General features: G+C 35.7%; 1 protein-coding gene across 1 annotated transcript; it reads right to left on the bottom strand.

Moving 5' to 3' along the window:
• Nucleotides 1-1,273: 1,273 nt before the first annotated feature.
• On the bottom strand, nucleotides 1,274-3,837 carry LOC144432832 (uncharacterized). Its single transcript, XM_078121125.1, has 3 exons — nucleotides 3,643-3,837; nucleotides 3,106-3,221; nucleotides 1,274-2,604 (listed from the first exon to the last, which is right to left on the bottom strand). Exons 1-3 carry the CDS (start codon nucleotides 3,821-3,823, stop codon nucleotides 1,996-1,998), a joined length of 906 nt encoding a protein of 301 aa, XP_077977251.1. The 5' UTR covers nucleotides 3,824-3,837; the 3' UTR covers nucleotides 1,274-1,995.
• Between the last annotated feature and the right edge of the window lie 14,689 nt (nucleotides 3,838-18,526).

Raw genomic sequence — 18,526 nt, forward strand, 5'->3', positions numbered from 1 at the left:
TTTCGTTCAAAACGTTTGGGAAAGTGAAATAGTATACATGTACACCTATGCGTTTGAGTCACACTGGTCTCACCGAGTCGTTTGACTTAGTAAGTGTTCATATTTCCGGACCTTCGAGTAAGTTGGCATAGTTACGTATAAGTTTATTATATTGAGCGATATTGTTCTGTCATTGTTTTACGGATGTTTGATGGCTCAGGAAAGGTCCACCGATTTGATTATTAATTTTGACAACTTAAACTTCGACTTGATATAGTATAACGTTTGTCTTCTGAATGTGTGCTTCAAGTGAGTTTTCACTCTTGTATGGATGAACTAACCTGTTAGAACGTCGAATATTTTATTAATCTGTCAGAATCATAAAGTCGTGTTCTTTGAGAACGTTGACTGATGCGTAAGTGTCGATTATAAATTTGACAGTTTTGACGGTACCTTGAATAGTGACATTCACTGTCTGATGTTGGATTTTAGTCATGAAAGTCATAAACATGTTGAGTGTTGTTGTTGAATAGATCTTGATTAGGCCTAACAAAAACAATTGTGTGGTTCCGATTACACTCTGTGTTAGAATAGATGAAGTAGGTATTTTTTTTCATTTTTTTTATATATTCGTTTTTCATATGTGAATGTCTAGTTCAGGTAGTTATATTTTCCGCTGTTTAGCAAATGATCTATGTGTTACATGGTTTCTTCTCATCAGATGTAGTCATTACAGATTGGAAAAACAGTTTTATTTTGTCTTTTTAAGTTGATTTCCCTAGCCACTATTTCTTGCAAGACTTCACAATTTTCGCGATTTCATTCAGAATCAGCGTGAAAAACTAGGTGGGGTTGCGTAACCGGAAGCAAACAATATTTTTTAGGCCTTACAAGTACTTGTCATTCATACCTGTCGATAATTGTGTCCCCCATTTTTTAAAACGCATACTACAATACCCAGAGATGTAAAAAGGGGTATGATCTACACTTATATCCAAAGAAGGTTGTTCCAACACATGTACAGGTAAACTAGAATGTGTGGCATATCACTGAAGTGGACGTCTCGATGTCTGGTTCTAGATTTAATAACCACTATGATTTAAGAGCAGGGTCAAATATAACTCCTTGCAGAACTATGGAATATTATTATGGTCTTGCCGTTGTTCGTATATCCATCAATAGCAAGTGTGGGAATGTAGAGCAATAGTCACAGCGTGGTTCATATTTACCTATCAGAAGCAGGTAGCTCTTTTCATGATGTCGTTATAAATCGAATGGTTTATAGAATCGTAATGTTAAATCTGGCCTTGTATTGATACGCCGGTAATGTAACTCCGTATTGCTTGTCGATAGTATTGACACGCCGTTTCAAACTCATTCAACTTGTTATACATATCACCTATCTTGACAAATACATCTTTGGTGTATGAGTCACTTTGTAAAAGTCTTTGATTACACGTTTTACCGCTTCCTTCCCCCACAGGTACTCAATGCCAAGTTTCACTGTTTGCTCGGTGAATTTAATGGCATTGGCAGTGGCTTTCAGATAGTTATCGTACACGAAAGCAGCAGTATAACACGCACATGACTTTGAACGTGGATCATTACTTGTTTTAATCACTGACATATATGTTTCTATCGCTTCTAAATATTTTCCTTGATACTGTTGTATGGCGGCAATGCGTAAAGAAGCTCTTACGAACACTCCATCAGCACATTGTATTGCACGGTTGTAATATTCATTAGCTGTCACTAAATCCTCACTACAGCTTTGTTTACCACTCTCCACGTCATGTTTATATTTCATTATGTGTATGTCTCCCATTCCAACGAGGTAATCTGGAGTATCTGGTATTGTCTCAATTGTTTTGTCGTAGTATTCAACTGCTTTGTCAAACACCTTCATTTTATAGTACACATCACCAGCACACTGTAACACCCATGGAGATTTAGGATTTATACGGAGAGCTTCGTGTATTTCACGCTTTGCCTCATCAATGTTTAACTCCATTAATATCACACCAAAGAAGTTCTAGCATAGCTATGATTAGGATTGATTTCCAGTACTCTCTTTAAAGATATTTTGCATTCCTTCATTGATAAAATATACTCCACATCTGTGGTCGCATACATCCTGCCACTGCGGTAAAATTGCAAAATACTTTTCAAGACTAGCCAATCTGGTTTGTTCGGGAAGACACTTAATGCCCTCTTAAAACTATCTATACCTTCATTACACGTTTTCTTTACAAAATACGTAAAAGCGGTACCCTTGTGACCGTAGACGAACGCTTTCTGTTTCTCGGTCAGTTTACCACTCCCAAGCTGCTCTATTTCGTGCAATATTTCCCTAACCTTATCAACCTCACCTAACGTGTGATAAATCCAGGCTTTATCAGCTAGAATAACTAACTTATCACCCAGTGGTCCATCCTTATCATCACTGCTTTCAAGTTCTTTCTGGTTATCACGGAGTGCTTTGTCAAACCATGATAAGGCAGCCATTGGATCTCTTTGCTCTGGAGGTCTAAGTTCTGATACCTGTAGATAACCCATCATGGCTGTATGTGGTGTTGGACTTAGTTCTGGGTGGTATGTTGTCTCCTTATATCCGCAAACACCATTCTATTAATCAAATACAATTGTACAATCATAGAGCAACACCACAAACATAAACGCTGATCTGTTCAATACTATTTAGCATTTATCTGAATAATTTATGGACCAAAAATGTGTACTCTGGCACTCTATTGGCGACTACAAAAATATATTGACGTACTTTCAAATGTAAAATGCGTGATGATATGCGGAACATTTTTTCCCGATAGTCCTTCCCTTTTCATTTTTTCGAGTGACGTCACGCCTTAAGTAATGACGGCTCCCTAAAGGCGAAGTAATATAACGAGATCTATGTAACAAATCACATCTTCATCAACCCAAAGGACTCGAATTTAAGTACCGTGGAAATGGTTTTGTTCTGAAAAGACGCTTTACCAATACAGTTACACAGTTGTCCCTTGTTTCTTTTAGAAGCGAATGTACACAAGAGGTACATACTATCTAACATATAAATAAATAAATAAATAAATAAATAAATAAATAAATAAATAAATATCACACATTTACCTTATATGATTTATTACATTCCTCTTCCAACTTCCATGTAAAGTGACAAGGTAGACTCATCAATATTTCTCGTTCAGATTTCTTTGTTGATTTGATATCCAACGTGAATGTGAAATCTAAACATAAAACAAGATATGTAATTTACATCTTAATAATTATTTATATCTCTTTGTGAGACAATGTCTTATTACATAGTACATGCAAATCACTAACATTCCAATACGTGTGAGGAAAAAAATATTAAACGTCTTCAAATACGCGATGCAACTCGAACAGCTTCATAACAAGTACACTCATTGTCACGTATTCGTCTACGCAGGGTTATCACAGAGAAACTGTTTCTTTTCTGACAACAGGAAGCATACCTTCTCAATGGCATTCAAACCGCAAACAACAATATACTCTCTTGTATTTTGAAGACAGTGTAGATTGGGGTGGAAATTGCGATGTCACGGTGATTACATTTGTTATGACTGACAATATTATATATAAATAATGTAAATAAGGAATTAATTACAAAAAATACTAAAAAATAACCTTCTATCATTGGATCAGTTGTTTTCCGGTCACTTTCACTCAGATCCGGATGACCTATGTGTTTAAGTTCACTTATCTGCTGACGTAATGATTCATTTTCACGTTTTATCCTTGAGTAGTGTTCAGCGATTATGTCGTCTGATTTATCTTGTTGGCTTACAACTGACTTCATGGCTTTCATTTCCTTCTGAAGTATGTCTTGTTCCATCTGTGTACACTTCAACATCTTCTCAGTCTCACTATGTTCTCCCCACAAATAGCTAAAAACGGAAAGATATTGATCGCGGGAGAGTAGTCTTAACACTGAGGGCGCACTTCTTATTAGCACGTCAGGACTTAAATGTTGAGGTTTCAAAGGTAGGTCGACTGCTTTATCCTCCATAAGGTTGAGTAGATCTGATAAGATAAATAGTGATAAGGTGTATAAACATCCCATAATATACGACTATTTATAGTTTGTTATCGTCATTTGTTTGTTATTTTATGTTATTGTAGTGCTACAAATTCATGAACCAGAGAAAATTATGCAACTATGTTTGCGATCAAGGCATAATCTCGTTTGTATTCGCGTAGAAAAAGAAATAAAAGAAAAAGTCGTGAATTCAACTGTCATTCAGAAATGATTGCATACCATTTGTACTGTATTTATAACTATCGCCATCTTTGACACGAATAGAAGATGATTGATCGTCATCTAAGATGAGAAGTCTTTGGATACCAAGGGCAGACAGAATCTCTGGTTTTTCAGATATCAACATTGACAACTGTTGAGATCGTTGCAGCTCCAATAGCATTGTGATTGTAGTAGTCATTGCTGCAGCTTCTTCATCTGGTTCAGTCACCACCGTTTGACAGCTTCCAAGTAGTTTTGATAAACCAAGTCTCATGGCATCGTCTTTGTACAGAGTATTGTCGAGTTGAATTGCTACCGTATCAAATGTAGATGTAGTATCTAAGAAAGATGGAGACGATGATTATATTAGGTGACATAGAACTATATTCCGTCGAACTTGTTTTAAAATAATTGTACCTTGAAGTAACACAAAACTGACAGTGTTTTAAATCATGTAGTGAATATTGATTGTACCATCGTATTGTCCGCTTCCTGATTTAGCCAATACAATATATCTACAGAGACCGAAAATAGTGTCAGAAGTTGAGAACCGTTATTGAGATATATTGTCTGATCGTAAAATGTGCTCACATGTCGCGAAAACAGATGACTGAGTGGTAGCGACATAACATTGACAACCGTTAAGTGACACGATTTTATTAAATGAAAGGTTAAAAGGTTGGTTGAATGCAAATAAATATGAATGTATTAATTCAGGACAGGTGATAGTTCACAGTGACCTTGAAATCGTCAAGCTCACGCTTTCTTTGTTGGTTCGATATAACCTCACTAAAATGATTAATTTTGAAATTATACTTCTACTTGGCTGTGAGAGGCATTTCGAAATGTATATTCGAATTTTAGTTAGTTTCACGACACGCCTCGCCGTACTGTACAATTTATTTACAGCTTCAGGCTTTATAAAACCGGGTCCATTTGTGACAGCAGTCTCTAAATTTGAAGAATATGACGCTCAAATTGAAGTTTTTCCTTCAATTTTTACGCTTCATATACATGTAAACTATTAGGGAACCTTCAATAAGGGATCTGATTTCATTAGTTTTGCACTGTTTTTATTTTGCCATTCCATCATTGTATTACTACCAGAGCGACATCCACCCCCCACCACTTGCAACATTATTCCATAATATCAAAACATACAATTGAAATCGCCACTGATAGACCATATCATGTGGTGAATCCTGACACCACCATAACCTTATTAACGAACTCAAGATACAGTGGGAAGATCATCCCTCATACCAAGAAGTTTAACACATTTCTCCAGTTCTTATCAGCCTACATTGGTTACCAGTTCGTTTCAGGATTGATTACAAAATTTTACTCTACATATAAAGCTCTCCATGGCTTAACTCCAGAGTACATTTGTGATTTTCTCCAGCCATACACACCGAGTCGCACTCTACGTTCTACAAAAACAAGAATCTTCTTGCAACAACAAATTACAGACAAGTCACCTATATGGAGGTCGTTCATTCTCATACATCGCCCCCAAACTATGGAACTCTTTACCACTTGACATTCGCCAAGCCTCCAGCCTGGATTGTTTCAAAACAAAAGTGAAGACTTATTTGTTCACCCATAGACCCTACAAGTGTAGGGCCCATGGGTCACCAAAGCCTATATGGTGCACTGTAGCCATTCATCGCTACTGAACAGAACATTGCTCTGGAAATCGTTGCTATGCAAATTTCGATCGATTGATTGATAAATTAGCAGAGGAGTGTGTGTCACAAGAGAGAGGGGTGGAGTGGGGAAGGGTAGGCTTTAAAAAATTAAGGATATTGCAGTAAAGCAAGATGTTGACCTCTGTTCAGGATATGTCAGTAAATCAACGTTAGAACGCCCTTCTAATCTTCAAGGGCCTGAAGCTCTGCCGATTAGATCCAAGTAAAGGGATTTGATTAATGAACTTTGTCTCCGCACACATTCACTGTAATGGCAATCGTGGGAACTAATGGATGTCATTAAAAGTATCAACGCGATGACAGCGGTGGAGGTTTTATCATTTATTGTCAGACTAGGAACCCTTTTCACTTATGACAAAATTGAATCCAATATGTTTTTTGAAAAAATGAACACGGGAAAAGGTAAACTTTTACAGATTGGGGAATTGCGCAAGGACACACTGTTAAGGTGACAGGGTGTACTTGATCCCGCTGTAAATTATTACTGAAGGTTACCTTATATACTTTATCGAAATACACATATATTCTGGCAACATTTTAAAAAAGTATTCCAACAAATGTATAGTGGTCTACATTGCTCTTGTTGACTATATCGATTCACTTCAATCATTCAGGAGGCAAGCAAGAAAGTGCACAAAAAACGTTCCCCAAACATAAGAATATATTTTATAGGGAAAATAGACCTGGTTATAATTAGCTCCCAGCCGATGCATTCGGTTCGGTACTTTCTCTATATAAATATATATAGAAACAAGCATGACATACCTGCACGTTTATCTTCCTGAGCTGTATCATTATGGATTTCTGGCACTGGTCTGGATAACGCACAAACGTGTGACACTTCTACCCCACACGCATCACATATTTTGGGAAGTTCGTCGTTGCCTTGGTAACCTTGTGATGGAAGACATTATTTGTTTACAAGAAAAACTCACATTTTACGTATAATACAAGTGAGTTATGTATTGGAATACAGTTATAAATTAATCTAAATATTACCTATTTTTTTACTGATTTAAAATTCGTATATATGAATTACAATAACAAACTTAACTGTGAAGATTATACAGAACAGATGCTATTGTTACATATGTCTGTCTCTAGGCTTGTGGGGAGTGTCCTGGTTAATATAGACAGCATAGTAAATACCACACGTAGGTGTTGTACTGTTGACGGACACAGCAAAACGTGAATCACGTGGTAATTGCACACTACATCAAGAAAATAGTAAGCCAGGATATCATGCACGGGTCGGTTTGGTCTATGACATATAGACACCTATCGTTCATGGAGTATATACAATTTACTGTACTGTTAATGTTATGGCTGTCTCATCTGCCTTCTTTTATTCTACACATAAAATCCCAACCTGACTGCATTGTATATTCTATATGGAGTGTACAGTTACTAATATGGTATGCAATAATGTTTTAGTATATTTGTTAAAATTGTTCTAAGAACACAAGTTGTTTTTATTTGTAGCCATTGTATTAAATGACCATGAACAACAGTCATACATATACAACAATTGTGTTACAATGTGTATCAATCATCCTTTGCAAGAGACTGTCGCAACGTTTGTATGTTTCAGACTGTCTATTATAAAGTGGTGACAGATTTAGTAAAGTTTACTGGCCCAGGATCAGAAACCTTAAGTTGACTGGTCATACATTTTGACAAGATGTGGAAAGCAGAAGCATGTTTGCTCGCATATAGTTATTAGTTAAGTAGTAAATTAGCATGATATGTTTCGACAGACGACTGGAAAGTGGGTCAACAACTTGGTTGAATTTGCATATTTAATGAAGGACGTCTGGTGGCAATTGTGGTCATCCAATCATGTATAACATCCGAGTTGCTTTGACGCTTATAAAAGGGACTATTTTTGACAGTTATGGGATCTGATCTCCAGAGTTTTATCTAAGATGAACCTACAACGTTGCTGTTTGATTCCAGTATGGGGAATTTCTGAACTCTTTTATTTGCTTGGAAACTCAATGTTTTGCCGCGACCGTGAATAATGCATAGTGTGGAACTGTACATTACAACAGTGAACAATCGTCAGTGTCGTCTACGATTTGTGTGCTGCAGCATACGCAGTGCGTTCAACGTATGTGCATCGATACGAGACAAACAAAGCTTTACATGGAACATTGTGAATAGTTTTATTTGCCACAACCAGCCATAAGTAATGTTCTAGTATACTCTATGTTTATATATTTTTTTTCGTACAAGCAATCTTGCTGTACAAAGTGTTGTAATTTTTTTTATCTAGATACAAATTTGACAAGTTCAAGTTAAATCTGTCACATCTGTGTGTATGTTCTTTCTTATTTCTTCAGTGATCGTGGACCCTCCCCAGCCTGTACTTTATGAAAACCTGGCTTTCATGACACTGTCGAATCTGCACACCCAACCTACTTTTGCTGTAACTGTATTTCAACACAGAAATCTTTTTCACTGTGTAACGTTCCAAAAGAGAGCTTTTAAAATATATTAGATACACCTGAGCTCAATGTGGAAAGTAGCTATATATTATATCACCGTCGATATGCAAACAACAACAACAACAACAACAACAACAACAACAACAACAAATAAAATGCAATGGCTACACTACCTTCTTTGAAATATCTCAACCTCAACAGAGCTCGTCGATATATCCGTGATGGTAGAGTAACCCGTAAGGACACTGTGGATACACTGCATCCCTGAAGTCGTTGTTCAGTTAAGATGTCATCCTCAAAGGACTTAGCGAGACGTCCTTCAACGTACTCATGCCACAAGTTCTGTAGTGATTCCGATGTCTCACAGTCTAGTATAACCCAGAGACTGCCTGGTTTGATGAGTTCAATGGTGATAGGGCCTAACCTTGCCAGCAGTTCTTGTACACGTGGAAGGTCGTCTGGGTGTTTTATTTCACGCATCACGATGTCTGATATCTGCCTGTGAATTTGAGATGGTGCTCCATTCCCCGACAGCGATGGTTGTAGGGTTGAGTCGACCTCCATAACCTCTATCAGAATTTTGATTAATCCTGTATCAAATTAAAAAAAGTACACACAAAGTTACACAATATACTCAAGTTCATATATAATAGCGATATTCAATACAAAATAACAAACATGAAAGTAAATTTTGGATTTTGAAGATGTTCATACTGAATATCATGATGTAACTCTTTCCGTTCGTTCCTGAAAAGGTGTGAAAATTCCCGCGTTGGATGTTCATTGAAGTTTAAATAGAGCATTCATATGCTTATAAAGGTGTCTAGCTTCAAAAGTCACATTTGTCTTTTGCCGGTATATAGCTCTATTTTCCTGTCATTTTGAATTTATATTGATATCGATGACTTTCTTTCCGACCGAGTGCATTTGATTTCCCTCTATCTTTATCGGCCAGTGTAAAGTTTGACTGTATAATGTGGGAATGAATACCTTATTCACACACTTTATTGGTGACTTTTCAATTTTAACAAATTTAAATTTGTGTGTGACTATTTCTCGTTGCAGAAAATTCCAACGTTTATTCTGAGTGATCACTAGGTAGAAACTTGACTTAAATTTGGCTCAAGGTCAAAAGGACCAAGTGAAAAAATTATTTGAATTTGTTATTTTCTAAAATTTACAAATTTCCCAAAAGCCCCAATGATATTTTCCGATAGTTTGCTGTTTCTTCTACTATATGCCATCAAACTTTGTCCTGGTTAAAGAAAGATAGTAAAGAAAAAAGTGTAATTTAAATTTGACTTGGGGTCGTAAGGTCCTTCTTCTTTTCTTGGAGTTAGGCCATTATGACACTAACCCCTTCATTTGTAGACACTGCAGTAACCTAAATATGTAATTATCTTTACAATTTTATTTCTGTTAAATCCGATGATGATTGAGTCGAGTACTAACAGTGGAAATTACAAATTCTATTATAGTTATTCACTTAATGAAAATGTAATGCTTGAAGTTGTGAAACATACCTATCTTAGTCATAGTACTTATAGCATGAACATCTTCTGGACCGCCACTGTCATTCCCATCACCACCTGTATCGTGATATTTTTTATGATCACCATTTTTCTCTGTCTGTTGTTCTGAACTAGTGGTAAGTGATTGCTGGAAGTCATTTCTAGGATCACAGTCATCTTGAACAACAGTGTCTAGATTGAAATAAACAACAAGTGAAAATTATTTCCAAAGAGAGATAACAATGCATTTAAATGTAGGTCCACGACTTTTAAATTGTTTTTTTATAAAAAAATATAGCATGATGTTATCTTTAATATTAATATTTTTATACTTTTTTTTTACATTAAACAAATAAATAATCCTAGACGCGCGTATGAAATATACATGAAGATACGAGATAAGACATCAAATCAAACAAATGACAAACTAGTAACACATGCATATAGGTAGTGTAATTATTCAAATACGAATTGAATATTTGTAGTTCTAGGTGAACCTGTTGGCAATACAAACAAATGAGAGGAACGTTGATATACCTGACGAGGTTATTGTGATAGGTTCCTTAATCAAGCAAGACATAGACCACTCCTTAAACTTCCTCTTAGACTCAGCAATCACACCATCTTGTGCTGATTTCTTGAGTTCGTCTTTGAGGGAGTTTGCTTGTTTACACGATACGTTGTATCTCACAAAGTTACACAATATACTCAAGTTCATATATAATAGCGATATTCAATACAAAATAACAAACATGAAAGTAAATTTTGGATTTTGAAGATGTTCATACTGAATATCATGATGTAACTCTTTCCGTTCGTTCCTGAAAAGGTGTGAAAATTCCCGCGTTGGATGTTCATTGAAGTTTAAATAGAGCATTCATATGCTTATAAAGGTGTCTAGCTTCAAAAGTCACATTTGTCTTTTGCCGGTATATAGCTCTATTTTCCTGTCATTTTGAATTTATATTGATATCGATGACTTTCTTTCCGACCGAGTGCATTTGATTTCCCTCTATCTTTATCGGCCAGTGTAAAGTTTGACTGTATAATGTGGGAATGAATACCTTATTCACACACTTTATTGGTGACTTTTCAATTTTAACAAATTTAAATTTGTGTGTGACTATTTCTCGTTGCAGAAAATTCCAACGTTTATTCTGAGTGATCACTAGGTAGAAACTTGACTTAAATTTGGCTCAAGGTCAAAAGGACCAAGTGAAAAAATTATTTGAATTTGTTATTTTCTAAAATTTACAAATTTCCCAAAAGCCCCAATGATATTTTCCGATAGTTTGCTGTTTCTTCTACTATATGCCATCAAACTTTGTCCTGGTTAAAGAAAGATAGTAAAGAAAAAAGTGTAATTTAAATTTGACTTGGGGTCGTAAGGTCCTTCTTCTTTTCTTGGAGTTAGGCCATTATGACACTAACCCCTTCATTTGTAGACACTGCAGTAACCTAAATATGTAATTATCTTTACAATTTTATTTCTGTTAAATCCGATGATGATTGAGTCGAGTACTAACAGTGGAAATTACAAATTCTATTATAGTTATTCACTTAATGAAAATGTAATGCTTGAAGTTGTGAAACATACCTATCTTAGTCATAGTACTTATAGCATGAACATCTTCTGGACCGCCACTGTCATTCCCATCACCACCTGTATCGTGATATTTTTTATGATCACCATTTTTCTCTGTCTGTTGTTCTGAACTAGTGGTAAGTGATTGCTGGAAGTCATTTCTAGGATCACAGTCATCTTGAACAACAGTGTCTAGATTGAAATAAACAACAAGTGAAAATTATTTCCAAAGAGAGATAACAATGCATTTAAATGTAGGTCCACGACTTTTAAATTGTTTTTTTATAAAAAAATATAGCATGATGTTATCTTTAATATTAATATTTTTATACTTTTTTTTTTACATTAAACAAATAAATAATCCTAGACGCGCGTATGAAATATACATGAAGATACGAGATAAGACATCAAATCAAACAAATGACAAACTAGTAACACATGCATATAGGTAGTGTAATTATTCAAATACGAATTGAATATTTGTAGTTCTAGGTGAACCTGTTGGCAATACAAACAAATGAGAGGAACGTTGATATACCTGACGAGGTTGTTGTGATAGGTTCCTTAATCAAGCAAGACATAGACCACTCCTTAAACTTCCTCTTAGACTCAGCAATCACACCATCTTGTGCTGATTTCTTGAGTTCGTCTTTGAGGGAGTTTGCTTGTTTACACGATACGTTGTATCTCTTTAGAGATCTCATGATTTTTTCTTCCCATTTATCACTTGCATCTTCTTGTGATTCTGCTGGTCCGATATCACAGGCTATGGAATTGTGCAGTGGAAAGTGTTTGTCTATCAATGTACCCATACCGGTAGATTTGTGTATTAAGGTTGGAATTCCTGCTGCAATGGCCATAAGACTAATCATGCCAAATGGATCCTGCTTTGAACAGAATGCAACCAAGAGATTACATTGCTGTAAATCAGTCTGTATCTGGTCCGGCGACGATATCGGTGGATGAGGAACAATAGTAAGGTGGCCTGCCTTTCCCTTCTTTTCTAAATATTCCTTGCACTCTGTATGTGATTCTCCTGAAATGCCTCTTAACTTCCATACTAGTTGAACGTCATCATATTTATAGTATTTGACTACTTTTCCCATCACAATTGCTGCAACATCAAACTCTTTGAGATAATCGATGCTGGATATGCCATCTAATGAGAGAACCTCTATTCTATTCTCCACTGAAGACGAATGGTAATGGAAATTAATGAACTCTTCTCCAAGCCAAGGTACATATTCAAGTGGAGTTTTATCTTCAAGCATAATGAATTTTCTTTCATAGTGTTCGAACACATTTGACCCCAGATGCAAGAGAGTTTTGGAGTTCTTGGCGTACTGCAATGCATCTTTCTCTTTGACCTGCAGAGCAGTTGATATGAGCCCCATTTCTTCAGGAATGTCATGAAAAAATGGGACAAAATCTGCACTAGGGAAAAGCTCTTCTTGAAAGGTCATAGCCTCATCGGCCGTTCCAGATGTAGTGGAGACATAACCAAAGATTTGATAAATTGGGCCGCATTGCTTGGCATGTTCAAAACATTCACAAGGTAACATCAATGCATCACCCAATGATATTCTCTTCTTAGGGTGTACTTTCGGTAAAATCAGATGGACATTGTGTTGTAGTGCATCATCCACTTCTGTCTGCGATGCTTCTAGAACAGTACAGTAGACTCGGTGTCCACATTTAGCCAGGTTTATCAAAAGCTCTTTCTGTATCAGAAAAGGGGCTACACCATACCTGTTTGGCCACCATTCTCTACCAATGACTAGTGCAGCTCCAGTATTTGATGCCATGCCAATCACCTAGAGATACAAATAAATAGTAAATTTTACAATAGGCCTATGAATAAATTAATCAATAGCATGGAGATATTATGACAATTATCTCTGTCTTATCTGTAATTGGTTTTTGACATATTTTATTCTTTTTAGTAGCTATTTTATAATGAATTAAGCACGTCAATCATTAAAATCATATTAGGTCACAAGGCAATATGTGGTCACTGGAACTAATCTCAAGGTGTACAGAACACAAGAAGACAAAGAGGAATGGCGAGGCTGGTCATCAATTGCGTTATTAATACAGAAGCACGGTTAATTCTGCTGTATTTTTGCGAGCTCCTTTTCTCATTTACTAACACAAAATGACTCTTGTTGCAGTTAATTTCAATGGCTACATAACATCTACCCGTGCTAAATATTGTGTTCGAGATATCCTGAACTGTGGTACAGATTTACCACTCCTCGACCAGTTAATTTGTTACATGACTAAAAAAGTTCCAATTGCCCAACACTATGACATTAAATATACATTCATTTTTGGCTTCACCAAAACAATTGAAGGAAATAATTAAGTTCCCCTTTCTTTTCGTCACCTAGATAGTGACATAACCTTCTTTCATCAAAAGAAGGTTAAGAAAAACAAAGACCAAAAACAACCACTATACGAAAAGTCAAATTTACCTGCCTTTACCCAAGCTTTACCCTACCTGTGACCAGCCTTGTCAAGGGGTAGTACAAGACGAAGTAACATGTTTGACTGTTTACAGCCCCCAGGGGAGAGATCAGAGGGGTAAATTAAGTAAAAGGTGTCACTTCGTCTCATACTCACCACATTTACACATCCTCTGCTAAAGATGTACCCTGGTTGAAAGACATGGTCAAATATGACTTTTCGTATAGTGAAGAACAACAACAACAACAACATCAATGACAACAACAACAAAATACCAGCAAAAGGACAGAGGCAAGAAATGTTCACCACTGTGTAGGTACTTAGTCAAACTCTCATAATTTGTGGGGAGACGTTGAACTAAAATCTTTCAAATCACCATCTTCCGGATCCGGGGCAAACCGGACTAGCCAATGGAAATAACAGAAAAGCGTAAATTGTGTCGGAATCGAAGGCTTGCTGACATAGTCATGTCCAACAACAAACGTATCATATTTGAGTACACTACTCACGTGAAAGCTCGTACATTGTTATCTAAAGGAAGTGTCAATCAAAACTAACGTCAACATCTTTGTCTGTCTTCACATTGGAGTTAGAGAATATGTCAGTCAGAGTCTACACTGTGACATATAAATTACTTGCAAGTTCGACCTTCAAAATTGCCGGTAAAATGGCGGTAAATGTGAAATTTCACCATTTATATACTAGTAAATGTAGAATGTCACCTGCTGAATGCCAATATTTATGATTTCACTGGCATTGGCACAGTTTTCATCGGCATGTTCCTAGGCTGCTCGGACAATTTAACAAAGTAAAAACAAGATGGTATGAAGTTATGTAGGCAAAATCTCCAGCATGATTGCCTGCATGATTGCCTGCATGATTATGGCCAACCACTAATGTAATAATGGGAAGCTTTTATAGAAAGTTGTAGCATAGATCTCACGGTGAGCATGTTTAAGGCCAAGAAAAAAATAATTGTTTCCTGGTGAGTTTGCATCACTTAAATATCGATTGGAATCCTGTTGGCTGGATTCTGTCACTGTATTCTGATGTTCCATCTCCACTGGAATACAGTGTCTTCATTCTACATGGATTCTGGTAGTCTTCACTATGTATTGTGAAGAATTCTGCTGGATACTACCAGTATCCATAACAGTATAAAGCACAATACAACGTGTATTCTGCGTTCATTTCACACAGTGTAAGAATGCACATTTCAAATTCGATATAGTTTGCTACATACATACATCAGGCATAACAAACTGCATATAGCTTCTAACAAGCTTTGTGATGTAGCTTTTAGTTTTAGTGACTCACTTGGATAATTAATGATTTTCAGTAAGTAGGCTATACTCCTTTCAAATTCAACACAATTTGGTACATACTTCAAACATAACTAATTATATATCTTATGTTGCATTCCAACAATTATTGTGTGTAAACATGAAAATATAAAGATTTTGCCCTTACAGAAGGCATTCAGTTTAAATCTCGTGATGACTCTTTTTGTGTACCAGCTTGTACTTGCACCTTTAGCACAACTGGTGCCGAAAACGGTGTGAATGTTCGAGCGAGAGTCAAAATCAATTTGGGTGTCCAAAATGTGCAGGGTCAAAAGTTATTTTTTATAAAATAGTAGTTAACTTCTGTGGGAGGCATATATTTTTACTGGTAGAGCATAATTACCCCCAAAAGGCCCCAACACAATGTGTGAATGTTGATGATTTCCACCAGTGGTAGTTTATAGAGCCTGTAGCAACGTGATAACCCTAAGGCATATCAGATTTACTCAAATGGATTGCAAGTGTTCTTTATTAGGTCATAGGTCGTACACCGACCATACTGTACATATGGCCAACAATTTATGAGCAGCTTCAGTATCTATTGCACACTGGTGATGTTATGACGTGCATGACTTTGTCTTTGATTTCTCTTACTGGATAAAATGACCAGAGTTAAACTGAATGGCTTCAGTAAGGGTAAAGCCTTTAGATTTTCACTCTTACATATGATAATATTTGGACTACAACAGAACGCATGCAATTAGTCATGATTCAAGTATGTACAAAATTAGATTGTATATGAAGTGTGGATTTTGAAGATACAGCCTAATTACTGAAATTGGAGCAAATGAGTCATAAAAACTAAAAGTACATAACAAAGCATTCTGGAAGCTGTGCACTTTGGTATGGTTTGGTTTGTGTATGTTGTAATGTATATTGAATTTGAAATGTACATTCTTAAACTTTAGCCTAATTACTGAAAATCATTATTTATGCAAATGTCAAATGAGTCATTAAAACCAAAAGCTAAACAAATTTTATATGGGCCATGTGCTTTGTTATCATCACTGTTTATACCAAATTATGTTGTGTTTGGAGTGAGCATTCTTAAGGCATAGCTTAATTACTGAAAATTATTAATTATGCAAATGACTCATTAAAACTAAAAGCTACATCAACAAGCTTTTTTCATGACAAGTACCCTGTGTCATGTTTGAAGTATGCAGCAAATTATATTGAATTTGAAGCATGAAATTTCAAGATAAAATCAAATAACCAGAACAATTATTTATGCAAATTTACCATTACTATTCATGGAATGCTTTCAACAAACAAATCACTTCTAGCCACTACCCTAAGGAATAACAATGCTGAAGTTATCTGCGAAAACGAATTGGTAAACGTATTGAAAAACGTAAACGTAAACGTATTCGGGTAACTGACCTCAACTGACCTTTTTCAGTTCAAATTTCGAAAACAACTTTTAAATCGTAAATGTTAATAAACAGTATTGTACTTTTATCGTAATGACTATGACTAAATCATTTTAATAATGTAGACAATTCACTAAAAGATGATTCCTTTAATGAGTTATTATGAAAGCAAGTTATTTTTTCATTGATTGGAGGAAAGATCATTTAAACACACAATCATTTGTCCTGTCGACATTCGTCGTCGTGTGTTGAATTTGTTTACATGATGGAAACGTTGTTTAATAAGGAATTAGTCTCGAAAGAAGTTTACCGACCGTCCAAGTTGGAAGGTTAGGAATATTGGGAGTAGGATATGAATTGAAAATGAAAATTCAATTCTTATATTACTAAAATCACACAATCAGAGATAGATGTATTACAATGGCAATGTCACTTATAAAGTGACATTGATTATGTAGATTTCCGCCCCCACATCCTCTCAACCACTTTCTTGACTTTATTTGAATAATTATTGCTTGTGTGGCTTCCGTGCAAAGTTTATAATTAATTACTTCTAGAGACTTTCCACCTGGCTCTCATGATATTTAGGGAGTGTCCAGATTTTACTTCCAGGGGGACGCTGGAGGATTTCCAAGTCCTTGTGTGTATGTATGTATGTATGTATGTATGTATGTATGTATGTATGTATGTACGTACGTACGTACGTACGTACGTATGTATGTATGTATGCATGCATACATGCATGCATGCATGCATGTGTGTATGTATGTATGTATGTATGTATGTATGTATGTATGTATGTATGTATGCGTGTATGTATGTATGCGTGTATGTATGCATGCATGCATGCATGCAGGCATGCATGTATGTATGTATGTATGTATGTATGTATGTATGTATGTATGTATGTATGTATGTATGTATGCATGTATGCATGTATGTATGTATGTATGTATGTATGTATGTATGTGTGTGTGTATGTATGTATGTATGTATGTATGTATGTATGTATTGTGCTAGTTGTTATACTTTGATAGACAAGTTTTACTTCTATTTCGAGTATTAGGGGATTTCACTTGGCAAAAATATCAGATCAAAACATTGGGAACAGCAACAGAAAAAATGAGAAAACAAGAAATATAATGACTATGACTGGTTGAAGTTGTTCTTGAATGGAACTCATGAAAAAATGAAAGTGAAAGCGTTAGATAAATATCTTGGTGAGCATTGATTACCAAAACACAGTAAATTAAAAAGAGAAAAATTAGACATAATATCCACTCACATAATAGGAACACCAGAATTTAGATCTAAAAATATGACTGCAAATGAAATTAAAACTAATATCAATGGTATGAGTGAAACAGATAGTTGTGACTCTGAGACTGAAAGTGACACTTCTGTAATGCGTGTTCTAGGCAGTGGTGGAGACAATTGTGATACTGATAGCTCAGAAAATTCATGTACTGATGATAACACTGATAGTGATTGTGATGAAACAAGTCTTGCACATCCTCAGTGACAAGTTACTTTGAGAAGTGCCAGAATTGCAGATCGATTGATATTACATTAAATAATCGTTATTTTTTTTCATGACCCCGCCTAAAAAAATTGTGAATTTTTTTTAGCCACCCTCTAATTTTTCCTGTGAAAAATTCAGTGATGCCCTGTACAACCGACATTTGTAATAATTGCCGAAATTTGTAATAACGCCGATATTTGTAATAAAAATCACGTTTTTCGTGTAATAAAACCGACATTTGTAATAATTGCCGAAATTTGTAATAATTTCTATGAACGACAAATGTAATAAAAATTGCCGATATTTGTAATAAAT

Source organism: Glandiceps talaboti, chromosome 3 (assembly GCF_964340395.1).
Source record: "Glandiceps talaboti chromosome 3, keGlaTala1.1, whole genome shotgun sequence".
Lineage (NCBI taxonomy): Eukaryota > Metazoa > Hemichordata > Enteropneusta > Spengelidae > Glandiceps > Glandiceps talaboti.

Coding starts and splice junctions, on each gene's coding strand:
- LOC144432832 (XM_078121125.1), bottom strand. CDS start 3,823: ATGAAAGCCATGAAGTCAGTTGTAAGCCAACAAGATAAATCAGACGAC. Junction 3,222..3,642: donor AACTGATCCAATGATAGAAG/GTTATTTTTTAG, acceptor TTTTATGTTTAG/ATTTCACATTCACGTTGGAT. Junction 2,605..3,105: donor AATGTAATAAATCATATAAG/GTAAATGTGTGA, acceptor TTTGATTAATAG/AATGGTGTTTGCGGATATAA.